General features: G+C 42.8%; 1 protein-coding gene across 4 annotated transcripts; it reads left to right on the top strand.

Annotated features, from left to right (window-relative positions):
• Positions 1 to 1935: 1935 nt before the first annotated feature.
• LOC139912914 (5'-AMP-activated protein kinase subunit gamma-2-like) lies at positions 1936 to 25862 on the top strand. 4 transcript variants are annotated; one of them, XR_013507101.1, is made up of 16 exons: positions 1936 to 2102; positions 3725 to 3796; positions 5428 to 5689; positions 15033 to 15259; positions 17891 to 17942; positions 18892 to 18998; positions 19636 to 19717; positions 20433 to 20491; positions 20597 to 20642; positions 20749 to 20803; positions 20954 to 21080; positions 21370 to 21535; positions 21640 to 21677; positions 21805 to 21951; positions 22056 to 22233; positions 24179 to 25862. XR_013507101.1 is itself a non-coding variant. In XM_071900838.2 (16 exons), the coding sequence occupies exons 1-16, from the start codon at positions 2019 to 2021 to the stop codon at positions 24208 to 24210; spliced, it is 1650 nt and encodes a 549-aa protein (XP_071756939.1). In that variant the 5' UTR covers positions 1936 to 2018; the 3' UTR covers positions 24211 to 25862. The 4 variants fall into 4 exon arrangements, 3 of the variants coding, with proteins under 3 accessions (XP_071756939.1, XP_078143612.1, XP_078143611.1); XM_071900838.2 differs by having other exon boundaries at positions 22056 to 22149; XM_078287485.1 differs by lacking the exons at positions 1936 to 2102; positions 3725 to 3796; positions 5428 to 5689 and adding an exon at positions 9158 to 9611 and having other exon boundaries at positions 22056 to 22149.
• Positions 25863 to 27290: the final 1428 nt, after the last annotated feature.

Below are 27290 nucleotides of genomic sequence, written 5' to 3' on the forward strand. Positions count from 1 at the left end.
GTGGCCTGATACAATTTAGGGGTAGAGTTTTATTGAGAATAATTATTAAGGACACCTACTAGTACATGGTCAATTCAGAGTTATTTCCTAAACTGAATTGAATCTGTCAAGAAACTGTCCCTGGTGGGAGCTGGCACCTTACTCTGTGTCCTGCACCGGACTGCTGTGTCCTGCACCGGACTGTGAGCATCAGAGGGCAGGGCAGGGTGTGAGCTGGCTGACAGGCATGGGGCATCCTGCTGGAGGAAGACTCTCTCTCACTGGAGACACCTACAGACCAAACACCAGTACTGCAGTTTATTGTGATGAATATGAGTGGGGTCTCCAATGTCTTTCTTTGACATCAGGGCTAGTTCTGTCTTGAAGAGGATTTTTTTTTGGATGATCTTAAAATGAATTACACCCAAAAAAAAAAAGAAGATGCTGCTAAGCCTGACTTTATAAAACCAATGTCCAGTATACAGGCTATTAATGGTCCCATGTCATATGCAAGAAGTGAAGATTTCCCCCAGCAGCCTGATGCTAGATAAAGCCACAAGGGAGAATAAAGCCACTGTTAATGGATGGAGGAGGAGAGACCGAAGTGAGGCAGGGAAGGATGACTCATAAAAAACCCAGCATCATCTGCCTGTAGGCCTACATGATATAAATAAGGCAATGAAGCGAAAAGAAATGCCTTGGTGCCTCAATGAAGGCATTTTGCAATTACACAGAAAAAGAGAGAACCCTCTCCTCTTTACTGAAAGATATATTCCTGTCCTCTCATTGTAATGCTCTATAAATCCCCTCTATTCCTCTCCTTCCCCCTGACTCTTATTTCCCTGCTTCCTTTGCACTCATTATTGGTTGCTTGCAGTTTTGGGTGATCTAGGAATTTAAGCGTATTCTACTGTTTCACTCATTTAAAGTCCTTCTGGACAACTATATCACTTAAAGAAAAACAACATAAACACATATTTTACAGAATTTACTATAGCATAAGTTCAAATAGCCCAAATAATTAATTATGTGGGGAAAGTAATTGATTTGGTTGAAAAAAAAAAAAAAAAAAAAAAAAAAAGAATAGTTAAAACTCAAGTCAAACGTGTTTGCAGTAAGCATATTGCATTAAAATACTACTTACCATCCAAACCAGACTTCCTTACCAAGGCACAACAGTCCAGTCGTATTTCTACTCAACTCCTTCACTGATGCCCAGCCAACCTTTCCAGTGGGCTGGATAGCTAAAAAGCTTGTTTACACTGAGCAGGGGTTACAAATGTCACACTTCATTCATGGTCTCACCCAGTTCATTTCTTAGGAAAATGAAAGGGAGTCGTACTGACATCTGTTGGTGAAGCTGTGCGCATCACGCGTGCTGCCGGTGTTGTGTAAAAATCTGTATCTCCTATCAAATGTTTCCCTGGCGGCGTGTCGTCGTTTTTTCCTCGGTGTGTCTTGTTTTGCCAGTATACAAGGACATTATCATGGGATAAATGTGCTTAATAAATGACAAGTAAAGTAATTCATAGCCCGAGTTCCTTGTAGAATCAGTGTGGTTTGAAATAATAAGATCATTGTTCATTATAGGGCAGCTATAGGCAGGTTACTACTTTAATTTTGTGTGTGAAATGTTTTTAAAACGTTGTTTTACCGTAAAAACCCATCTAAAAAAATATCTATAGAATACTAGCATACCGCAGTATTTTTTCATATGGTATAATCCACACAAAAAATGAAATGATTTTGTTGCTTTCCTTCTTGACGTGAATCGAGGCGACTACACGCGAGGGGAAACACATTTTTCAGGGTGTACCAACCGCGGCACAACACCTGTCCATACTATCAGTGTTGTTGAAATTAATTTGAAGATGCGTGTCCCGTCCTGGCTCTGTCGGAGCCAAGCCTACTTCCTGGTGGATGGGGCAGCGCCTCAGTTGTCGTAGAGCCGAAGTGGAGGTGGGTGTCGCTGGTGTGGATTTAACGCCCCTGGTACAGCAGCTGCACGTTTTCGCTGTTTTGAAGACTAAAGGAAGAAAATGGGAAGTACGGTGATGGAGTCTAGCAAGGACGGCTCAAAGAAAATGCCTAAGAAAAGGAGATGTCTGCGGATAAACATGCCCGTGAGTCGGTGAAGTAACGTTACTTGGCTTGTTACCATGTTTGTTATAAAACACCAACTCGGCGTGCGCCTTGTTATGGCTCACACGTGTTGTAGTTTTCGTGTAAACAGGCTTGTTGCAAGAGACGTTACAACTTTTAGGCATAGGCCATTTTTGTTACATCTCCTTCCCTAGTAGTAAAAAGCGACGTAGAGGAGCGTACGCGTGCATGATTGACAGCTGTCACTGGGTTAGGGTTTCAGTTCATCAGTCTATCATGTGTAATTAATTACTGCAACCACGAGTCTAACTGCAAAAAAATATATTTCATATGTAGTTAAAGGACATGTTTACATATATGTTTCATTTTATACGAAGATTTGCCAAAAAACGTAGCTATTTGTACATGTAAATTACATTCCAAATATACTTTGGACACTGGAAATACATTATCGTCCTATGCTGTTGACAATAAGCAAGCATATCCAACATAAGTATTTCAAATTAGTGTCTCAAATACATACATACCGTTACACAAACATATTTTCAACCAATTTCTGTCTTGATTTGTATGGGATGTGTGAGATAAAGCTCTTTCCATCTTTTGGTTTTGAAAAGTGCTCAGTGAAAAAGAGCTTGTCTTTACTCCTCACTGACAGATCACTATCGACTGTTACAGTCAACTCCCCTGCAGTAACAACAGATTTGTTCATCTGAATGTCTGAAGAAAAGAAAAGTCAAAGAAACATTTGGGAGGAACCGACCAGCTCCAAACCACTGAGTCATGACTCATTATAGTCACTATACTGAAGGCCTTCATTTGCTTAATTTCATTTCACTAGTCGGGCCTCCTTCACAATTCCCTCCATTCACTAATCTTGATGATCTGTGTCTGGAATAGGGTGTTTCTTTCCTTTTAAAGACCAAAAATAGACTGGTTAACTGAACAATATTTGTCTAGGCTCTCATGCTTTATTCAAGCTCTTGGCTTTCAAGGTCAGAAGTATCCCTTGAACAGCGGTGAGCGCAGTTCAGTGACAATGAATTTATTTTGTCTTCTTAGCATAGATAACAACCATGCTACTGGAGCTCAGAGGCATGTTTTTTTTGGACGACCTCCATCAGATCCAGCTACGGCATGCTTTTCCAATTTGGAGTAGTGCATGGACTGTTGTGTCCATACAGCCATGCGAGAGATGTTGGTACAGGTCTGCATGGGCAACCAGTTTTGTCTGCGTAGTTGTACTGCCTTTACTACGGACTGCTAAGTTTTACTTTGTCTCATCATCCATCTACTTGAGTGGAATGTAAAACCCAATCCTTGGTATGAGGAAGGATCATGTCAAGTGTTGCGTCTCTCTGCACAGGCTTCAGTGGTGGTTAAACATGTTTCTCCTCTTTTGGAGGTTACAAACTTTCACTTTTGCTCTAGTGAATTGTCCGTTTTGTTTTAACCCTGGCTGAAGCACTTGGCTGGTGATTCAGCATGCGATTGGCCAAGAACAAGGCATTCATCACATCCCCAGCAGGCCTGTTACCTGTCATAACATGCCACTTTGTTTTTCTGCAGTATTTCCTGGAAGTTGAGCCATTATTTTTAGCAGTAGTGCATCCTTGATGCCAAGATCTCTTGTTATGTGCAGGACTTCAGTGCATTTACTTCCCCGCAAGTGGATTCTGGGACCAGCAGCTCAACCAAAGATGCCACTCAGAAGGTATTTGAATGATGTCATGTATTTTTATCTTTTGTTTTTCCTGAGCTTGCCAAACGTTTGCTTTCCCAAGTTTACTTTGACCAGCACATGATTCCTGATGTCGCCTATTTGGCACTGTTTGCTTAGTTTTCAACACATTTGAACGTGGATTTGGGTGAGCAAAATATTACAATATTACTATTCTGCCAACCCTCACTGGCTTACAGTAACACTCCGCCCACTGTGTCCAGGCATCATATACAGGAAATTGATCCCTCTAAAAGAGAGCGTCCTCTTCCTACTATCTGCGCTAATTGAGTTCAATAGGAATAATCCCTCACCATAAATCAGCAGCTCATGTTGGCCAGAAAATGAATTAAAAAGCTTTAAATTGTTCAAGTTTTTGGCTTAATAATGTAGGTGCGCTGTTTATAAGTTTCATTGTCATGTGTTTTTGAAAGAGCTGATTGATATCTAGACAGAACTCTCTTAGCTGGTTCACTTGCCTTGACACGCTCTTGCACAACGAGAGAGCGAGCGAGAGAGACAGAGTTATTGGCAAACAGAGGAGATGGGTGTGTGCTCTCGCTCCCCCAGATTTGTCACAGGATTGGCTCAAAAGAAATGTGCGTATGGAGTATGGCCAGCCTTAAGCAAATACTGTCCTGAACCATTTGCTAAAGGAGACTAGACAAAAACATCTTTCCCCTTTTGACTTGTTACACATTTAGAGATAAAGACTCTGCTGTCCTTTTTCGTAGCTCTTATTCTTATAGAGCAGTTCTCTTTGCACTCCATATCATCATGCAGCTGATCTGTTTTGCTCAGACTGGTTATTATACAGGCTTTTATCCCCAAATTATGTTATCAAAACTCTCCCGTTGCATTTTACTGTGTTTTCTGTAAATACAACTGGTTGTATATATATATGGTTAAAGGATTTGGTGTTGGCACATCCAGGCAGGCACCAGGCAGTGGTGGGAGGAGGCTCACTCTGTCTCCAGTTAGATTGGCTGGGAAAGAGGGGGGTTTCTCAGTATGTTTACATGATACTGACTATGTGAAGGCAGACTGGTAAACACAGTTCTAGTCATGATGAAAAATATTGTGTCACTGTTCTTTAACTGAGAGAAGTGCTGATTGTGTAATGGTGAGCTTGATGGTGCTGTTATTAACTTCTGAGTTTTACAAGAGTTTTACAGTTTACAAATTGTAGTAGTCAGTATTGCAGTTTTGATATTTTTCAGTTGATTGTGCAGCCCTACTTCATCTAGTCCCATTAACCACTAGGTCCTGAACATCATTGCTTTGCCTCATTGGACTGTGTACTTGATACTCACTTTTGGAGTGCGGCTGTTGTTTGCATGAAGTAAGTAATATGATGAGGCTGACTAAACATGGTTTCATATCTGAGAAAAGGAGAAGTGACTAAAATAGTAAGGTCCCAGAGAAAGTGCAATCAGTGGCTGTCTGTCATTTCACAATAAATCTCTTCTCCTCTTTCAGTGTGGCCATTTGTTTTGGATCTTCTTATGTACAGTTTATTTCACAGCTTTTCTCTTCAACCTCTCATAATCTCATATGACACTATGGGAAAACATTGTACATAAACCAGTGCGGGAAAATAAAACTGCCTGTTTCTTCTCTCTCAGGGAGAACGCCGCGTCCGTTCAGCCAGCCCAACCAAAGGAGTGTTTGTGAGGGGCTCTGCCAGTGCCAGCCTACCCCCTTGTCCCATGTCTGCCCCAGTGCAAACTAAGACCAGCTCAGGTTCACCCAAAACCATCTTCCCCTACCCCTCCCACCAGAACTCCCCACCCAAGTCCCCCCGCCGCCTGAGCTTCAGTGGTATCTTCCGCTCCTCGTCCAACTCGGCACCTGCGAGCATCAAGCTCTTCTCCAGAACCAGGAAAGGTAAGTCCTGACTCTGCCAGCTAAACGCTAACATGACACTGACTGCCCACTCATAGATTCAATAGATTGAATGTATTTCTAGCTCTCAGAATATGAACACTCAACATGTTGATGATGGAAATTGGAAAGGTGGCTGATGTAAAGTCAAGGAGTGGAAGGATCACAACTGTATTTTAATAGTTTTACCAAAGAAAAGAAAGAACATTGTAGAAAAGAAAGAAAACACAATGCATTGTGTAGAGAATGTGTAGAGAAATAGAGTCATGAATGTTTTTCTGTCTTGCCAAGGTTAGTCTATCTTGTCCTTCCGTTCTGTGACTCTTTTGTTTGATGCTAAAACAAAAATCTTTAGGATGCATGTCTGCCTTAAGAAGTTGTCGTGGCGATCAGAAGGACCAGAGATATGCTTACTTGCTTACTTACTTACAATCCTACTAAATTAGTGTGACCTAATCATAACCCAGATCGATACCGAAGTGTTTCTTTTTAGTATTGCTCTTGCATAAAGTAACAAGTGTAAAGGAAGTAAGACACAATAGATGAGGCCGCAATATAAAGACAACTATCTCAAAGGTTATTTGGGTTTCCTGCTCTATGTATGAGCTGAAGCCACATACAGGAACCCGTGTCAGGTTTATCTGATTGAGTCCAGATTCTTGGCAGCTTGTGATAGAACTGATATGAAAACAAGCCATGCAGCATTTTCTCAGTAATGTTTTACTTGGGCATTATTGTGTTGATAGGGAAGTAAAATCCTGGCTTTGCTAATGCAAAAAAAAAAAATCCACTGCTTTATTTCGTGATGCCCTAGTAACATAGGTATGAGCCTTGTCATGTGTGTGGACAGATGTTCCTTCGTAATTACTGACCCTCTTATTAATGTCAGCAACTTCCTCTAGGAAAAGAAAAAAGCGGCATTTTCATAAACAAAGAAAAGTTTTTGTAGCTCACAATTTCTGGCTTTGAGTATTGCACTGCAAAGCCTGTTTGTCAGATTGAGTTACTTGGTTGGCATCTCAGAGGCAGGGAGTCCAGCCATAGCACATTCTCCATAACACCATAAAAATCTCATTATCTCTCAAAAATGACGATAATAATGATAATACCGCTATGCACAACGTTGAGAGGAAATGAGATAGACTAAGCACATCTAATGAAAAAGCTCTTTTTTAAAAACAAGGCTTTACGTTATGAAGAACAGAACTAACAGGCAGAATCTCAGCTCTCATGTCTACGTGTGTTTGGGTGGCTGCTGATTATTATGTAAGAAAAAAAACAGCCTGTTTTGCATGGAAACAGTCTTGCTGGAAGCAGGATCAAACGGCAAAAAGATGAGTCATATTTCTTGGCTCGCACATGCCCATTCTTCTCTGTTTCCTCGCAGAGGGTCAGTTTGGCAGCTGCTGGTGGAATAGCCCGGCTTGGGCCAGACCTCAAGAGTCGGCATGCTCAGTTTCCTAAGGAGATTGTTATTGATGGTAACCAAGCTAAAATACACCAAAACACATCGACTGCTGTGGCCGCCTCTTGCCAGCTGCTCAAGATTCCTAGCGTTTGACGTGTTTTGAGACGTAACAGGCGTCCTCTCTATCGGTTTACAGACTAATGGTGTGGTATTAAACGATCGTCGGCCAGTATAATAATAGGACTGAAGTATTCCTCAAAAAAATGTATCACAGTGTGACAGAGTAGGTACACCAGCTTTTCTTTTTCAGTATGAGTCAGTTGTTTTTGTAGACACCCTAGTTTCGCCACAAGGGGGTGCTGAAGGCCTGATGTTCTCCTGCTCTAGCTGTTCTGCCTCTGACACCAGTGTTGATTTATAGTACAGGTGTCAAATGGCAAATACAGTGTAACAGGAACTTCTTTTTTCATATTACAAGCTGTCATTGTTTACAACCTCTACATTATTATTTTATAGTATTTACAGTAGAGGTACTGGATAATCGGATAATATCTTCTGTATGTCATGTCATTCGTATGTCCTTCATTTGGTAACAGAGTTTGCTCTGATGCATTTCTATCCATATTTGCTGTAAGTATGATCAGAATGTCTTCTCATTCTCAGCTATTCTAAATATGTGTGTTCCCATTGCCTGGACACTGTCAGTCTCTCACTGCTGGAGACAACTGTAGTGCTTTCATAGCCTTATCTGGAAGTGACCAGAGGGGCTCCTCACACTACCAGGCAGTCTCTCTTTTTTCCTCTCTCTCTCTTTCTCCCTCCCTCCCTCTCCCTTTTCTCTGTTGCTACTGTAAGCTGTATGTTGCCAGTAAATAAAGGAACTGGGCAGTTTTGATTTCCCAAATTCACAGAGAGCAAATCCTTACAAGGGAAGGATATTTTTTTGAGTGGGGGCTGAGGGTGAGCTGCACAAAATACACCTAAATGTAAGTGTGTCACCAGATGATACTAGATTAGCAGTTTTATAATGTTTGAGAGCCCCACTGGTTAGTGAGTTAGCTTAAATAGAAACCTCATTGCGCCTTGAACAATACAAATTCCTGTAAATTAATTTTACTAGGATTTAATGAAGGAGCGAAAAGGTATCACAGTTAGTTTTACAGGGTGTTTGAGGTGACTGATCTCATAACAGATACCTCACCCCTAACTTTCATATTGGCCATTAGCCCTTTTGGCTGGAGTGGAGCAGTTGCATAACATGCTAATTGAGATCTGCAGTGGAGAGAGGCAGCAGATAGTGTGAACTGCAAACACTGAGTGGGCCATCTGTTAAGGGGAAGGGTAGTGGTATTGAATGGAAGCTTTCTGATCAGCTGACAGAACATGGGATGTCCCCCTGCTGTCAGCTGATGGGGTCTGGCATCAGCAGTCTTAAAAGGTCAGACCCCCAAAGTTACAGGCTACCGACTGTACACACGGCAATGCTAGAGACTCGCAGCTGAAAGCCACAACCTTTATGTCTATATTTGTAGTCAGAGTGTTACTACCAGTTCAGAGGGATTTATGGTTGAGTTTTGATTGTGTGACCCTGAATATACAGTATATTATACTGTGTGAAGACAGATGTGCCTGTGCTGATTTTACTCTGTGGGAAGGGGGGAGGGCCGTGAAAGGGGGCGGGGAGATGCAGAGGCTGAGCCAATCACTGGTGCATCCCTCACAGCCTGGCCTCCTTTTACAGGCTGCTGACACGCGTGCTATATTAAAGAGACACCACCCACAGCTGCACCTGACAATTTACAGCACTGACGCCACTGCTGCGAGAGCGACACTCTGAGAGGCGGGGGAAGAGGCGCTCCGGTCCCGGTTGCTATTTGCATCACTTGTGAGAGGGACCTTTCTCAGAGGCTGTGTGGAATTTCATGCTCCTCTTGTCTGGATAAGAAAAGTTAGCCTGTATCTGCGACGTGCTGTCGTTATCATTTTCTGCTCCTAACTAGGATATCTGGCTTCAAGAAGGACAGCATCTGAATGAACAGGAATGCACAACTTCATGGAATAGACAAAATTAATTATTTTTCTCTTGAAGATTTACATGAAGTCAGAAGAAAGCCATCGACTATCTTCTTTGTCCATTGACTAAAGGGGACCAGTCTCCTCATCTATGGAATAGAGGACCATCTCTCTGCAAAAAGACGAACCGGAGACTTTCCAAAGACTGATCACAGTCTAAATCTGTGGACTCACATTGGCTAGGATATACCTTTCAACTTAGTTGCTGCACAACTCAGGTTTCTTTACTTGCCTTGTTATTTAACCATATAACAAATGGAGTAACTCTCACTTGGGACTGTTTCGGGCCATCGCTGTGCCCCTGTTGTGACCCGGATGGTCATGGTCAAATTTGGTTTTGAACCCACAACCCACTGCGTTCTATGAAGAGGTTTGGCAGCCTGAGGAGGAGCAAGAAGCGTAAGGAGCAAGATGGGATAGGAGGGAGACATCAGTCCGAGCCTGGTAATGTCCTGTGCTCTTCACCTGAAGCATTACTATCTGTAAATTGTCCTGTAGCTACTGCACAAGGTCCATGATCCAACCCCCAGTAACCCAGTGTCCTTTGATACAGATGTATTATGTTTCCAGTCATACGGCAGCTATAATATCTATTATGTACATCCAGTGAAGGCAGTTACATGCTACTACACTTCCTAAGGATATTCCTGGTTGATAAAATGCATATTAATTACATGGAGGGATTAGGCTGACTGACAGATAATCAATAGATTCAGAATAATTGATTCTAGCCTTTGTGAATGCTGAACAAATATTTTTAAAATTGAGGTTTGTGTTGTAGAAACTGCATACACATCGATCAGCGACAGAAAGATCTTGTGAAAACGGAGCATCTATTTTTTAATTGGTATAAATCTGTTGTCAGCCTGTATTTTTAGTTGCTGAGTGTTGTTGCCTATGGCCTCAGGTGCCACTTGGTTGGTCTCTAGTTTCACAAGTGCACGCAATGCATCCACATACAGGACTGAAGCCAAAGTGGAAAAGCTATGCGTGAGGAGCTGACGTGTGGCCAGAGGTAGAAAATTCATACAAGCAGATGCATCATAATCACTGCACATACAGAGGTGCTATAGGCTTTTTACTTGATTAAAATGACTCCAACAATTTAAAGTGATTACTAAAACGTCTACTACTTGAAGTATGAGAAATACTACAGAGGCTATTTGAAATGATTGATTACATACTGCAGTGTTAGAATGAAGTAGGGCAGCAAAAATGTTTTTACTCTAATTTTATTTGATTTTGGAGTACTGCTGTCATTATGATAAAGTAATTTATAGCCACGCTGCCTCATATAGTGTTAATCCAATGGCTTTATTTCCGTCCCACTTCACTGAGTCCCTTTGGAATAGCTGCTCTATTTTGAAAACGTCAAACTTTATTAAAGTAGACAGAAAGCATTTGAGCTTAACCAAGGATGGTCAGAACAGGCTAAGTTACATTTTTTGGGGCTTGTTCTTACGTGTCGGGGTCAGTCGTTCCTCGTTCAGTATTCCATCAGTTTTTTATGGCAGGAGCCGATGAAGAGTGACAGAAAAGAGAGAGGTGGATGCAAACGAAGAACATGGGCCACCATTACAAACATATGTAGTTCCTGTACAGTGTTACACCAGCTCAGAACGATAGATGATGAACCACTGCGGCACATTTTGCGTGGCCTTCAAGTGGCACTTTATCATGAACTTCACAGCTCCTGATTTAGACCCAGTCTGACCTCAGTGGAGATGGGAGGACAAGGGTCCTGTCATGATGATGTATATCCCCATATGTGGTTGCAGTGGCTCTGTTCATCTGTTCCATCATAAATACATGGTACGGTATATGATGTGGTGACACCTCAGCCTAACCATAAGTCCTGTGATCCTGAGCCCCTCCTCCATGCCGGTTACAATAAAGTTATCACAGTGCGTCACTTTTGACTCACAGCAGCACATAAATCCTTCTGTATTCTTTGGTAAACTGACGTCCACATGAGAAATCACAGCGGCGGTCAATTAGAGGAAGCTTGTGTGCCTCTCAGAAACACTTTGTATGTCGGTTTAAATTGCCACTGCTCATTTACATTTTTTTGCCATGGTGCAGTTTGCACACTGATGTGAGGTAGTGAACTTTCTATTAATGGAGCTGCTGGGAAGTCGCTTTCTTTGTACGGGAAGTCAGTATTATAATCTACCTAGAAGATTGGCTTGAAGCTCTGGTTGCTAATTGGGGTGACTGTATGTTATATGCTTCATAGCGACAAAACACAGCCAGACCAGTACACTATATATGCAAACATAGCCATTCACACACAGAGTCCCTTGGGGCCTGTGGTGGCCCCCATTATTGCTCTGACGTCAACCAGCAGGGATCACGTTGCTCCCGGAGTCGTCTCAGCCCCACGTGGCTGATGACGCCCTCGCCCCCGAGACTCTTCATCAGACTCCTCACACACAGAGACTAGACTGTGAAGATCTGCTTTTATGGGTTTGAGATGAACACTGCATTGTGTTACATTGCAATAGAGCAGTGGTTCTCAACCTGGGGGTCGGGACCCGCCCAGTGGGTCGCAAGATAATTTTGGAGGGTCGCAAGATGATTTATGGGATAGAAAAATAGTATATTTCTACTATACGTATGTATTTTTGTATTTTTTCAGATTTTTCTCTAATTTCTACTTTTTGTTCTTGTGAAATACTAAATAGTTTTCAGCCTCTCAGCCTCCTCTCATAATTAATCAAATGAAACAACCTGAAAAGGGAAAATCATTCTTTGGTTGAACTTGTAACAGGGGTTGCAAGTAGACATTGCTTTGTTTTAAGAGGTCATGGGGAAAAAAGGTCAAGAACCACTGCAATAGAGCAACGGAGAGAGTCGCAGCACGCAATTCAGTGTTGCTTTTTTACCGTTGGACCTGCATAGACAGAGAAGCATTTATTGCATCACTGCATCTTCTCTATTTATATCGGTATGATCGGATATCTTCACTTCATAATATTATATAGGGTACTCGGTGAGGACTTTTTATACACAAATAGTAATGGTCATTAATAAATCAAGCTAATACGACTCGGCATCCATTTCCTGTTTCCCCGATGGTGTCCAGCCTGCCCCCTGTTAACCAGCAGAGGAGGGGGCTCCCAGCCCCTCTGTTATCTGCTCCTGTGGAATGTGCCACAACAGCGGGGCTAAAATAAGAAGGCAACGCGGCGGAAGCGGGGCAGGCCAAAGAGGGCTGGTACAAGCCAGCTAAATGTCAGGAGATAGTGGAGAGTGCACTTGTACGGGTTTGCTTCGCAGACAGGGCCTCGTTTATGAAAAATACTCTTTTGACTTAATCCAAGATTCCATTGTAACACGCATTTCAGAGAATATGTGTGAATAACAGAGAAGAGGCAATGAAGATGATAGTGTCAAGAAGATATCTGTAGTTCTAGTTTTTCATATCACAGGAAATTGGGTAAAATCACTGTAAACTGCAGTTTTTACAACAAGATTAGTTAGGCCCAGTAGACTAGTCCACCTTGCAGAAGGGCAAATTGAGTCTCACTTGCGGCACAGCCAGTGAATTGTGTCCCAGTTGGCATATTTTGATCTAACCACAGTAAGGAGAATTCTATAAATCCTGAGTCATTTAGGAGTTGAACTCTCTAAATGATGATCGTAAAAAGGCTTTATTTCACAGACTCCCTGAGAGTCATTGTATGTTCCTATATAAATGCTTAAAAATGATCAGTGTGTTCAAGCTTGTTTCATCACAGTATACAAGGGACCAATCTAAACAAGTGTGATCATTTACTGAAAACAATTCATGTACTTTTGCATGTCTGTGAATGAATGTGCGACATTTGCATGCTGTTGGCATTGCTTGGCGAGCTCACTCCGCATCCTGAAAAGACAGTCACACTGTAGTCACCAGTGTTGGATGTGTCAACGAGATAAAAGTGAAATGGAAGTCTCATGGTAGAGGCCTTGAAATGCAAACCGTTTTGTCCGCATCACCCGTGTCACTCATAGCCTGGACTTAGAAATATGTCAGCGGGGGCGGAGCCGGGGCAGCGTGAGTGTCGCATGTCACCCTGCGCAAGTCTGAGACGCCTGATGCTTGAGAGCATGTGAGGGCTGTCATGTGACTGACGCCCTCAACCTGACACTGCCAGAAGAGGAGCCTGCTTCACAGACAGCTGACCGCTAAACTGCAGCTCGTTGGTTTTTATGACGTTAATGTTGCCATTCATGCTCTTAGTTGTAATAGAATGGGCCTAGTTATCATGGAGGCATGGAATGGACAACAAACAACCAGCGTGATTCACTGTATTGCCCTCTCCAATAAATCATTGTTGGTCACTTTTCAGCCTGCTCATTTAGTTTAGTTGAGTTCTGGAGTGGGATCAAGGGATTTAAAACTAGTGAGGTGAACACAGTCAGCAAAAGAGTGATGCATGAGTCAGTTCACCACAATGTGTTCACCAAGTAATGACAAAAGGCAAGTTATGATGGAGGGTTTTAGCTCTTTTAGCTGAGTCACTCTGTCGGTCGGTTGGTCCCAAAACCTTTATTGCGCATGTGTCATTGCAAGACTTTAGAGCCTGATGGCTGCATCACTTTGAGTTTAGCTCAGTCGGTAAAGCATAGGTTTGCCACACCAGAGATCTCTGGTTCTATGTCTGAGTGAGTCAATTTAGCACTACCATTTTCTTCATGCATGCTGGCCTCCACCAAGACATGTAGGCCTACACTCTTTTCAACAGTTGCAGCCTAATTCTCTAATGTGCGTGCCGGGGGTGGTGCTGTACAGAGAAGGCATGCCAATTTATAAAATGACCGCCCATTGTTGGGCATTCATCATCATGAAAATGAATACTTGTCAAAACTGAACTGAATAAACTGAATTCTCTTTCTTCTCTTCTCTCTCTGTTCTCTCTCTCTCTCTCCCCCTCTCTCTCTCTCCCTCTCTCTCTCCCTCTGTCTCTCTCTCTCCCTCTCTCTCTCTGTCTCTCTCCCTCTCTTTGTCTCTCTCTCTGTCTCTCTCTCCCTCTCTCTGTCTCTCTCTCCCTCTCTTTGTCTCTCTCTCTGTCTCTCTCTCCCTCTCTCTGTCTCTCCCTCTCTCTCTCTCTCTCTCTCTCTCCCTCTCTCTCTCTCTCCCTCTCTCTCTCTGTCTCTCTCTCCCTCTCTCTGTCTCTCCCTCTCTCTCTCTCTCTGTCTCTCTCTCCCTCTCTCTCTCTCTGTCTCTCTCTCTCTCTCTCTGTCTCTCTCTCTCTCTCTCTGTCTCTCTCTCCCTCTCTCTGTGTCCCTCTCTCTGTCTCTCTGTCTCTCTGTCTCTCTCTCTCTCTCTCTCTCTCTCTCTCTCTCTCTCTCTCTCTCTCTCTCTCTCTCTCTCTCTCTCTCTCTCTCTCTCTCTCTCTCTGTGTATGCGACCAACTGAATAGGAGTTCCTTTCATAAGCACCCCGCCCCCCACCTGATCTGGATTTCCCCTCCAAACGTCCTGGCTGGCCCGGTCCTTCTCAAACCGCCAAGCCGGTCGCAGCTTATCGCAAATTAACGTGCTTGTTTTCCATTCCGCTTACCTTGAGAGAAGTTTAAAAGTTTCTCGTTCTTCTGCACCATCCCCTTGTGTCAGCGACCGGACTGTGGCTGTATCTCTGGTATCTGTGTTTCTCAGTACCCGGGACTCGCTCAGGCCCCGTTGGATCAGATATGCATTCCTTCTCTGTTTCAGTAGCATGCGAAAGCCACGATAGCATCTACAGCAGTAGTCATGACTGCAGCGTCCGGGTCTAGCCAGCCCAGCCTATCAAACGATGTCAATCCATTCTGCATTTCAGTGTCACATTTAGAAACGAGAGATAACTTTTGCTATCTATTCACCTTCATCTGTCCACAGCCTCCGGACTGTCGTCTCCACCCACCACCCCAACCCAGGCGCCCAGCCAGCCTCTGTTCCCCCAGGAGGCCCAGCAGAGCGCCGCCGGCCCCGAGCGCCTGGACTCCTGCTCCCGCTCCCGCTCCCGCTCCTCACCTCCGGACACAGGACAGCGCCTCAGCCTCCCGTCTGCTAAACCCCCCATCCCTTCCTCGAGCCCTGTGCCATCCAACACTACCTCACAACAAGTGAGTCACACTGCAACAACAAAAAGTTATCCAGCTTAAGAAGTCACAAGGAAATGGCATTTCAATGGTGTTTTGCTTCTGTAATTTGCCATGTTTCCAGTTGAGGCAGCCGTTTTCCAAAAAGTAAAAGTAATGACATTTGATTTGCATTTATTGTTAAATATTTGTACATTATGATATGGAAAAGTAGCCAACAAGGTGAAAGTCATTTTTCATTTCGTTGTGACTTTAATCTGATATTGAGTCTTAAAAAGCTGAAAGTGTAAGATAATTTCCCTTGTTATCTAATGCAAAACAACTTATTTCAAGGATTTTTTTAGCCAGGTGTCATTTTCTTGATGCTAGTGGAGTGACCTGCCTTATTCTGCATTGTTTCAAAATAGTGACACCTGCTTTCAGCAAATTCCTGAAACAAGTGAAACTATATTGCAAACATGTATTTATCGGTGGAATGTTTCACTCGTTTTAAGAAAAACAAGACTGCATAGAGACTAAATGCCTTGTTAAGATTTTGCAGCGCAGATGCTGTATCTTTTAAACTACTAATGCATATTTCTTGAAAATACAGATAATATGGATCATGGGACCCTGAAATTGCTAACTATATTTCCTTTGTGGCTATATATTAGTGGCCTGACGCAGCTTCTGTTCATGTCATGCGCTACCTTCCTCAAAGTTATAAGGGTTTTCCATGGAAATTACTGACCAAATAAGCACTTGGGCAACAGCGAACAGAAGCTCAGATGATGGTAATCCATTTGATTCAAGCTCTGATGCTTTCACACGGTGTGTGTCAACAAGACTGTGTTTACACTATCTGCTCTGAGCATCAGTGTCAGAACAAAAGGTGTAAATATTGTTTCTGGAGTGAAGCAATATCTCAAACAGCATTAGGCGTCGGAATAGAGGGGGCTGCCCAATTGACTGATGCAGCGATAACAGCCGAGAACTGGTTTAGGTTTTTGAAGCGAGGCTTTTCATTAGGGATTTTGTTCAGAATTCACCATAATTCACTTACATTCTCGGGTCAGGATGTGATACCAGTATGTCTGATGCTCGGCGAGGAATTGGTTCATGATGCGCTGTACCATTATGATGAATGATTGTCTCAAGCTCTGTCTCAGCCTGTCTGCTCTGAGCGATTGTGGATTCTAGCCAGTGAGGGTAAATCAATATTTCATCACCAGCCTTGTATATCGTTGATGCTAACACCCAAGGCCTCATGATTGTGGTTGGGTAAGAATCCTGAGTCAATGCCTCACTTCGTCTCTCTCTCTCTCTCTCTCTCTCTCTCTCTCTCTCTCTCTCTCTGTCTGTCTGTCTGTCTGTCTCTACATTTCTTGGCGGCTTTCTCTGTGTTCGTTTGTTGTGTCCCCCTCCACACAAAATAATCTTCTGAGGTAGTAGTTTTTGTTTTTGCCAAGTCCAATTTTTTTTTAAAATGATTAATTTAATGGCCCTCCTCTCTGGGGTTATGTGTGTCTGCTTCGTTGGTGTTGTGCTGCGATACCAGCAGCAGGATGCATTCCCACTGTGATGCAGCAGGGCTAGATTTATGAAAGTGCAGAAGTAGTTTTGGCTAGAGAAGCGCTGTGTCACCGTTATAGGGCGAGTCGGGGGATTGTTTGGCATCCCGGAGGAGACATACCAGGGCTTTTTCATACTGCTGCAGTGGGTTGCTGTGCATACTTGCAAATTAGAGACCAGGAAAAAATCATTCATCAACAAAAAGGCTTCGAGTATGCATAATACCTCAGTATGACACAGCATATTTCATATTGGAAGCTTTGTGTATGCCATGAGGCAGATGCAAATAACATCATTTGCAAGCCATTTTCTGGTGAGGTCTAAAGAGTTGTTTTTGTATAACCTGTGCATTAGTTTATCACAAATTGGCATATCGCGTGTTGTTTTCCATTTTGTAAGACTGAATTAGCATTGAGGATGTGACAAGGCATCCTTAGCTTGATGCTGCTAGGCAACATGAGGGATTTCCTAATATGGTGAAGCACCGTGGTTGCTCTGCATGGAGGGGTGTGTCCACAGAGCGTGATGGTGCCTGCATTCTCTCCCCCCCCTCCAAATAATGTGAATGACTTCCCCCGTGGTGAGCAGCACACGGAATTGTTTGGGAGATGCATGTAACAATGAATTTAGCTGTCTCGTGTTGTTTTTAAAGCGGGTGTAATGTGCTATACGGAGTCGCGCGCGCCCGTGTAGTAGTGGTTACTTTGACCAGTCTGTAGGCATTGGTTCCCCCTTACTGCAGCAAATGGATTAGGACTGTTCCACTTTGAGTTTTAAGGGGTGTGCTTAGTCTAATAATAATGTACCAATAAAGTTGCAGCGCAAGGCGCAATGTTTTTGCCATGTATTTGTGTTCCATACAGCGGACCGAGGAGAAGACAGTTTAATTAATCAGCTAATGCCGGTGGCACACGACGTTGTTTCATTCCTCGGGGGTTCCGCGCACTACACGCAGTCTGAATATAGATTATTGGGGCCGGTGGGGAAAGTCGCTTCACCCTGCCTCACTTTAAATTTACAGCAAAGTTTGTCGTGCGCGCCCGTGTCGCGAGGATTTGCTGCCCTCTTCACCGCAAACTTCTGCCTTTTTTTTCTTCCTCTTAGGTCTACGGTTTATTCGAAGGCATGCTGGAGAAACTTGAACTAGATGATGATGGTAAGTGTCCCACTGCTGTGTTTCTCGACCCGGTGTTGTTTTCACTCCCCTCCACGCATACAGTCCACGCTGTGTAATGTAAAGATGACTCCATCATACCAGGATAGCATGTGGCAGTTGTCTTGCGGCATTGCCAACTTAAAATACATATTTAGACGAGGCTCATTAGATCTATTTTAAAGAACCCAATCACAATGCGCCGTATGCAGCGCACGTCTGCACAATCCTATCCAGTGACATCGGGCGATCCATCCGCTCTGCAAGCCTTATGTCAGAAATTGAGGGATTCCCTCTACAGGGTGGTGACTTCATCGCTTCATTATCATAACATAGTTTTTTCAAATGTCTCAGCCCTCAGTAATTTTATTTTTTCTATTTCTTATGAGCGAATTTTACCCATTGCTCTTCATGGATGGTGATAGCTGTCAAGTCTGTGCAATGCTGCAGAAGCTACTTTGCATTTAATGGAGATATTCAACAGGCAATCCACTTAAATTGCATCACTGCGATTAAAGCTTTTGAACATTTTGTTTTAGCAACATGTTGGATGAAATGACAGTCTTCCACATTGGATGATTTGTGTTTTTGCTGGATCTGATAGGCATTGCTACATTTCCCCACTTCTGTAGAATTAAGATTGTGATTTCATGATGAAACGTGACATTTTTCAGCTCTTAGATTTGTTGATGTCAGTCCTAATTCAAGCTCCTACACTGCCTTGGTGTCCATATGTGCTGTTTTCTGTGCTTCTTCTCCATCCTGGTGCTCTGTGGACCAACCCAGAGCTTTAATTGTCAGTCAGCTGGAGCGGAGCAGTAAGTGGTCCTAAGTGGTCCAGACCTGTAATGGTTATTTAGGCTGAGTATCCGCTGTTCTTGAGCTCTCAGTGTTAGTTGCCTGTGAGATCTCTCCTTCCTCTAAATGTATTTTTTCCTGCTGTTCCTTATAGCTGCTGAACCAGAGAGTGATATTTACATGCGCTTTATGAAATCCCACAAGTGCTACGACATTGTCCCCACCAGTTCCAAGCTGGTTGTGTTCGACACGGCGCTCCAAGTAAGCATTGATCCTCTCCATAACACACACACACACACTGATAACACACACACACACACACACACACAGTGTAGTGTGAGTTCACCAAGTCAGAGACACAACAATTAGCCACAGAGGCAAGCTGCTGAAGAATTTGTATATGTATTAAGAACAAACAGTTTTGCCTGCAGAACATTCCTACGATGCTGAAGCGTCCACTTAGCCTGGAGAGCCGAAAGAGAACTGCAAGCTGAGTTAATGTTCCATAAGGGGAAGCAGAAGTATATTTGCCTGGGGCAGTTTCTATGAGAGAGTTGTGAAATTGTCATAAAGCTGTTAAACAATAATCCTGGGGAAGTCTAAGCTCTTTGATGTGTAGAATTTCAACCACTGAATCCACTGAAGCCAACCCTTATCTGAACGAAATGGGAATGCTCAAACCAGAGCAAATCCATTAGCAGTTTAGATTTTTACTTTTTAACACGTCACACAATTTTACTTCATGTCTTTGCCAGCTGATGAGAATTGGGTGGAAAATTCAACAAATGATTAGTGGATTTCTCACTTTTTCTTGTTTGATGAAAAAATTGTTACATATTATTGTAAAGAGAATAGTAAGAGGTGTTTTGCTTTTTAATTTCCAACTGTTCTTTCACAGGTTAAGAAAGCATTCTTTGCCTTGGTGGCGAACGGTGTGCGTGCAGCTCCACTATGGGACACGGAGAAGCAGAGCTTTGTGGGTAAGCATCATGACACCCAGGAAAATGAAATAAATGCCTGCATGCATTAATGAATGACTGAAATCATCATCATGCCTATGGTGTGTAGAATCAGGAATGATAGTTGTCAGTGGTTTCCTTCTCTGAAATACGCTTGGACGTGTTGAGAAACAGCCAGGTGTAAGAATAGGTGTATTAATGCCCCTGGTCATGGCTAGTGGAGCATGATGCTATATCGAGCAGAAGTCGTTTAGAGCTGTCAGAGACCATTAAGCACAGCAATGACTCTTCTGTATTGACCACTGTTTAGATAGCTCAAAGATAATGTTGCAAAGCGGGAAAAAAAAAAATCAATAAGTCGCAGCGTGCAATTATGTAACCTCTGGGTTTGCAAAGTATAAAAGTGTCTATAACCCCAACCACCAGTGGATTGGCTGAGTCATGATGCTTTATACTGCATAGAGTTGATTGCAAGTCAGCCTTTGATGAATAATGAATGCCCAGGCGGCATTAGGATGAAGCTGTACTTAGACATGAGCGCATCCAGTAATGTGTTGTATTGAACCACACCCTTGTTAATGTGTAAGCTCTGTCTCATCTACCCAATGCACAATACCTGCAGGTACAGCGTTGTGTGTTGTTTATGGACTTCAAGAACTGGACATAGGGCAAAAGCACTATGCTGTTCTCAAATCAATGTGTTTACTTTGTGTTTCGATGCTTGTTTGCATTCCAGGAATGCTGACAATCACAGATTTCATCATCATACTACACAGATACTACAAGTCACCAATGGTAGGTCTGCCTGAGTGATGCTGGGTTTGCATGAGGTTTGCTTGTCCCATGGAGGATTTCTCTGTTTTCTTTACACCGATACTGTATCTCTTATTGTGTTTTCAGGTGCAAATATATGAATTAGAGGAACATAAGCTTGAGACGTGGAGAGGTTAGCATCATGTTTATAATGTTATGTTCTTATAGCATGCATTAGGTATTAATTTGATGAACAGAATAGAATCCATTATAATCACCCTTTATTCTTTGCTACACAGAGGTTTACCTGCAAGCGACATTTAAGCCTCTAGTGAACATATCACCTGATGCAAGGTACATTGTTTGACCATAAATAATTAATGAGCCTTTCTGTTTTGATAGTTTCAATACAATTGTGTGTGTGTGTGCGTGCGTGCGTGTGAGCAGATTTCGTTGTGCTTCCTGTAGCTCGTTGTCATTTTAACCACATTGTTGTGTTTGCAGCCTATTTGATGCAGTGTACACCCTCATCAAAAACAAAATTCACCGGCTGCCTGTCATCGACCCTGTAACGGGGAATGCACTTTACATTCTGACACACAAGAGGATCCTCAAGTTCCTCCAGCTCTTTGTGAGTCCAAGACAATCACTGTCGGTCTGTTGGTGAAGGAGTGTTTCGGTTGCATATCCTTTGATGCTGTGATAGATGACTAATGCAATACCTTCTGCTCTGAAACTTCAAAGTCCTTGTCATCTCCTGCCCCACTTTCACTTGTCTGCTGCCCCCTAGTGATCAGCCGTAAAATGAATCTTTCACTGTCTATTAATTCATTAACTGGGTTGAAAGTGATTGCATTGAACGTGTGCCTCCCACCTTCTGTGTGTGTGTGTGTGTGTGTGTGTGTGTGTGTGTTTCCCAGGTGTGTGAAATGCCAAAGCCAGCTTTCATGAAGCAGACCCTTGGGGAGCTGGGCATTGGTACGTACCATGAGATTGCTTTCATCCACCCCGACACGCCCATCATTAAAGCCCTCAACATCTTCGTGGAGAGAAGGGTGTCTGCCTTGCCTGTGGTGGATGAGTCAGGTACGATCACAAACTCCTCATCACAGACTGTTGAAGATGCATGTGTGGTACAATAAGACTGAATGCACTTATTTCCTGGAGTCCTCTGTATTCTCTTCTTGCAGGCAAAGTTGTGGATATTTACTCCAAGTTTGACGTCATAGTAAGTTGGAATTATCTACATTTTTTGTTTATACACAGGCTAAATATAAAATCTCAGGGGCTAAACTCTCCTGTGAATTGAGTTACATTAGACAACAGTATTGCCACGTTTGTGTGTGTTTGTGTAGAACTTGGCTGCTGAGAAGACCTACAACAACCTGGACATCACAGTGACTCAGGCTCTGAAGCATCGCTCCCAGTACTTTGAAGGCGTCATGAAGTGCCATAAGCTGGAAACACTGGAGACCATAGTGGACCGGATAGTTAAAGCTGAAGTGAGATTCTAAATGCATCAAGACCCACTCACTCCGCACATAAAAATAGCTACTCGACTGATGTAATCGTGTGTGTTGGGGTCTATGCTTGTGTGTCTAACCAGGTCCATCGGTTGGTAGTGGTGGACGAGCGCTCCAGCATTGAGGGCATCATCTCCCTGTCAGACATCCTCCAGGCCCTGGTGCTCAGCCCAGCAGGTATAGATGCTCAGCATCGCTAGCCCCAACTCCCCTTCTCTCCTGGACCCCGAGCTCCCTCCCCACCCTGTAACCCTGTCCCAGGTAGGAAGCACACTCACTGTGCCCCCCTGGCTGGCTGTCACCCATAGGAGGCATGGTGCCAGGCTGCCTGTTTGCCCTGCTGGATGCCAGTGTTGCGGCAGTGTGGTGTGTATCAGGATGAAGAAGCTATCATCCTCTGTCAGGATAAAGGCTTCATTAACATAAACCAACACTCTGTCTGCTCTGTCGACATCACTCTGATAAAGTACATGTCTGGTAGTTATTTTACATTATCGTGTTAATATAGATTAGCAAATTGGTATACTGTGTTCCTATTTGATTATGTCAAAGATGGATACAATGAGGGAAATTCAATTCCGCAGCAGCAACAGGCACTTGAGAAACAATAACAACATAACAAACACTATAATGAATCAAATTAAAAATAAAAATACAGTATTTTTAGATTGAATTGCCAATCTGTGTCTTCTCCCCATTACATCAATCAAGAAAGGTATTCCACAAATCTGTATCCACATATTGACATACTGTATACAGCAAGTCAACATCTTGATTTCCCTTATCCAGTTAGCATGTTGACACACTGCTCATATTGACATGTTACACATGACACACTGATATATTGCACATGAACATATAGGGAAAGATAGCATGTTGATTTATCAGCCACCACCTTAAGTGTATTGACAGTTGCCTTCACATGTAGTCAAAAGAGTTAAGGGAAGCGTTTTTAAACATCCTTCTAGTTGGCTAAGAGCGCGTTCACACCAAGCATGTTTGGAGCGGTTTATTCGAACTCTGATGCATTTATTCCTTTTAGTTTGGTTTGTTTGAACATGTGAGAACAATGGTGTTACTGCACCGAGACGCATGAAGGCGCAGGTCTCTGTCCTCTCCCTGTGAACTGCGGTGCGGTGTGTTAGGAGTGAGAATGTAATCTGAACCAAAGGGTTTGTGGCTATAAGGAGACGGATGTTGACATCTGATTGCCAGCAGATACTCGTGCTTAGGAAGCCTCACATAACAAAATGAACCGAGGGCAAACTTGGAGTCAAGATCAGGTGGAATTCTTTGGTTCCCTTTGAATGAAGTCAAGACAGGAGTGACTGGAGTTTGATTTGTTTTGACTCCTCCCCGCCGCAAAGTCTGTCAACCTTATGGGATTTATGACTTAATTTAACTTTTGTTGGTTTGCTAAACGAACCAAATGCAACAAAGTAAACTTTTCCATTATGGTTTGGACCAAAGAAAACCAACTGTAGGTGTGATGGAACCATAAGCCTTATACAGTATATTCTGATGGCAGTGGGGACAGGAACGCCTGGAACGCTCCTTGGCACACCGTGCTGCTACGAGCCAGTTAGGATTAGTTATGACTGGCTTGTAAAAACTGCAATTGCATTTTGCCAGTAGCAACCTGTATTATGTGTTTGCAGTGATGTGAAGGTGTTGAAAAGGTGATTGCAATGTTGTGTTTGTTAAGCAAATAACAGACGCCTGCTCAGTTTCACTGTCAGAAATTGCTGTGTGCCTGGGCCATAACTCCTTCAGATGAGCAAAGTGATGTGAAAGAAACATGACACACACACATACCTCTCCATCTTAACAAGTCCTTTAGTCTATTATTGAGTCTTAAAATCATAATTTTCATAATAAAGTGAAAAAATCTGCCAGTGGGTTGAGATGATTTCACTTGTTTCAAGAATTTTGTAGAATCAAGTTTCACTTTCTTGATAGTAGTGCAGTGATTTTGCCTTGTTCTGACTTGTTTCAAGATAGTGACACTCATTTCTAGAAAATTCCTGAAACAAGTGAAACTGCACTGGAAACAAGTGGAGTTATCTCACCTCACTGGCGGAATTTTTCTCTTGGTTTACGAAAAATACGATTTGAAGGCTCCATATGAGACTAAATGACTCGAAATGGACGTTTTGTCCTCGTTGTTTCCTAATTTGCTCTCATTCCCCCCCCCCCCCCCCCCCAGATGCCTGTAGAGAGGAGACCCTGGCGGAGTGAGAGCATGGAGCGCCACCTGAAGCGGAGACGTGGTGGGAGTAACTGAGGTTGAAGGCTGAGGTAGGGAGCGCGAGGCTGAGCAGAGCCGGTCTGAGGGTCCCGGAGTCGCCTGCAACTCATGCACTATAGAGGCTTGGAAACCAAAGAGCTAGACTGCTTAGTGGAAGTGGAGCTCCTGCACTGGAGGATCAGCTGTCTGAATAGAACTGTTTTTCATTTGAACACTGATCAGATGCGCACACATGTATACACACACACACACACACACACACACACACACACACACACACACACACACACACACACACACACACACACACACACAGATGCATTGGGGTCCTCTGCCCCGGAGAGATGGGAATGTTGAGACGGGTTCTAATGAATTAGGGCTTCAGTGTTTTGGGTTGTGTAGTTTTTATCATGCTGCTCTGTTGTTTAGCAGTTGTTTTAGCCAAGTCACATTTTGTTGTGTGACACCTACCAAGGCGAACATTCTACGCAGAATGGCCACCTATCATCACCTCAAGGAAAACAGACTCTTTCTTAATATTTGGTGTAGAAAGGTGAACATTCACAGATGCAACCTTTTTGTTTTTTTGGTAGCAAAACTACACATCACACGCAATGTGGCCATTTTATGACTGTTGCTGTTAAAAATGCCAATATGGAGGAATTGATGCCCAATCTTTTTTTGTGCCTTTTGCTTGCCCTGGCCACACCACTGAAAAAGGTACAGTATTTGCCTCCTCTGACTTTTTGTTGTGCCACAAAATGAGTGCATTTATTTAGAATTTTTCAAATTGCAGAAATGTGAATGTATAAAATTGAAATAGTTGACAAAGTTCACCTTCTACTTTGAGTTAGTTTTAAATTGCCCTTTCTTCAGTTGTATTTTCTATCATTAAAATTTTGACCTCTCAGAAGTTTCAATAATTTTTGTTCCACTTTTAATACATTTAATTCTGACAAAGAAGTCCCAAATAAATGCATCTTGAAATCATTTTTGGCACAATAACATGCAAATGTCAAGGTGAATACTTACTAAACAACTGTACAGTACAGTAATAAGGTCTCTATCAGCCAAGAACTAAGAGGAGTGAGTTACTTTTCACTCGTTTTACATTGTTAGTGATTCAGAGTCACACGCAGGGGATGCAATTTTTGTAATGGTATGACAAGACCGAAAAGGAAAATGTCATTTTTAGACGTGTAAAAGCGTTTTCCATTTATTTTCAGTGGTGTCCTATTTGGTTTTTTTTCCTGCGTTTATGTATGTGAGCAACACACATCAGATATCTGATACTCCGTTCACAAACATGCAAAACAACATGGCATCTCAGCCGGAGTCGTATGCTGTAGCTTGACAGGACTCATCTCCATCTTTCACTGTAAATAGGATCATTTTCGGGAAACGTGCCAGAGAAAGCTTTATTTTTATGAATGTTTCAGAAGATCATGTTTAAAGAGACTGCAGTTTTAATATTATTTTTGTAAATATATTGTGGCAATATGTTCAATTCAAAGAAACTTTGTATCTGATCAACATGTACTGTAAATGTGCAAGCATGAGAAATTACACTTCAGCAGTTATGAATGTTCTTTGTTTTACTTTTTTCTATTTTTCTGGCTGCAGAAAAATAAATGGACACTGAATGTACTTTAAAGATGTGTTCTAGCTCATTTTTTACTCCATAACCTGGAATAATGCAACGTTTCATTATTATTTTTCATTATGTATAATTAAGTAGTTACTAAAGTGGTTTCACTTGGAGTCGTTTGGTGTTAGGGCTCGCCCAAATTCACCAAACTGGCCTCCTCTGGCTCACCCTGCACTCTGACTCCTCTTAAGAAACATATACATTTACATGTCAAGGAAAAAAATACTATAATTACACAGTGTGTAATGGGGCAAATCCGTGCTCTACATTACTAAATTCCGAACATTTGGTGAACCAGATTTAGACATCAATTTTTGGCAGGCACCCTATTGGCTAATGAAGTCTTTTACCTTGCTTTTTATAGCTTTGAACCTTTTTTATGTTTCTCTATGGTTTTAATACTTGATCACTGACATCATTTGTAGCTGGCGGTTATTTGCTGTGTCTGCTCTCCAGCTGATAACCGCATTATGTGGGGTTGAGATGTTTATGTCTTATGCATTGCTTTTTCGACTTCTTCAAAATTCACTTCCATAGCAAATTGAAGTTGATTTCACAGCAGAGAAATTGATTGGGTTTTTTTTTTTACATTTCTGAGAGAACTAATGCTTCTCCGGGCCGCAGACAGCCGAGCAACCATCATCAAAGCTCTGAGCTGCTGAACTCTCAGCCCTCCAGCGCTGTTTCTCCATGGCGCGCTGCCCTGAGGATATTTTAGACCAGGAATGAGCAACCATGTGCCACGGAGTATCAAGAGTCTGCAGGTTTTCAGCTCAACCACAGACTGCAGCAGCTGATTTCACTGAGTACTTCCTCCTCTCCGGTTGAAAGTGGGCTGTTCAGTGAAATCAGCTGCTGCAGTCTTTGGTTGAAATGAAAACCGGCACACGCTCTCTCCCCTCCACATGGTTTCCTACTCCCGCTTATTGCTGGAACATTGTGCAGCAGCCACAAGGTGACACTATAGTACACAGTTCAGGCAGCACTAACCAAAATGAGTTTCTACAGCAGACAGGCATCCCATCGTAGTCTAATAAATCACGAGCTGTTTCTCATTTCATATTTAGGTTGCAGTAAGAAATGAATGATTTTTGTTTCAGTGCTTTTTTTTTTCTTTCTTAAATCTCTTTGGAGGAAATAGCTGGAGTGCAGTAGGAAGTTTTTGATGCACTTAAGGTTGCCTTTAAATGAGGCAAAGGTACCATCACTGGATCTGATGGACTTCCAAATGAGGGGTAAAGCCGGACCAGACTGACTCCAGACAATCTGCTTTGATCTCCCAATCTCCCCTGTGATATTCAGCACTGGGAAAGCCTCCTCTACACCTTGTAGCCCTACAGCAGGAGAAGCAGGAGGGCTCGGCTGCCCATCTCTCTCTCTCCCTCTCTCTCATTTTTTTTTTACACACATACACATTCACCA

This window comes from Centroberyx gerrardi, chromosome 13, assembly GCF_048128805.1.
Source record: "Centroberyx gerrardi isolate f3 chromosome 13, fCenGer3.hap1.cur.20231027, whole genome shotgun sequence".
In the NCBI taxonomy this organism is placed as follows: domain Eukaryota; kingdom Metazoa; phylum Chordata; class Actinopteri; order Beryciformes; family Berycidae; genus Centroberyx; species Centroberyx gerrardi.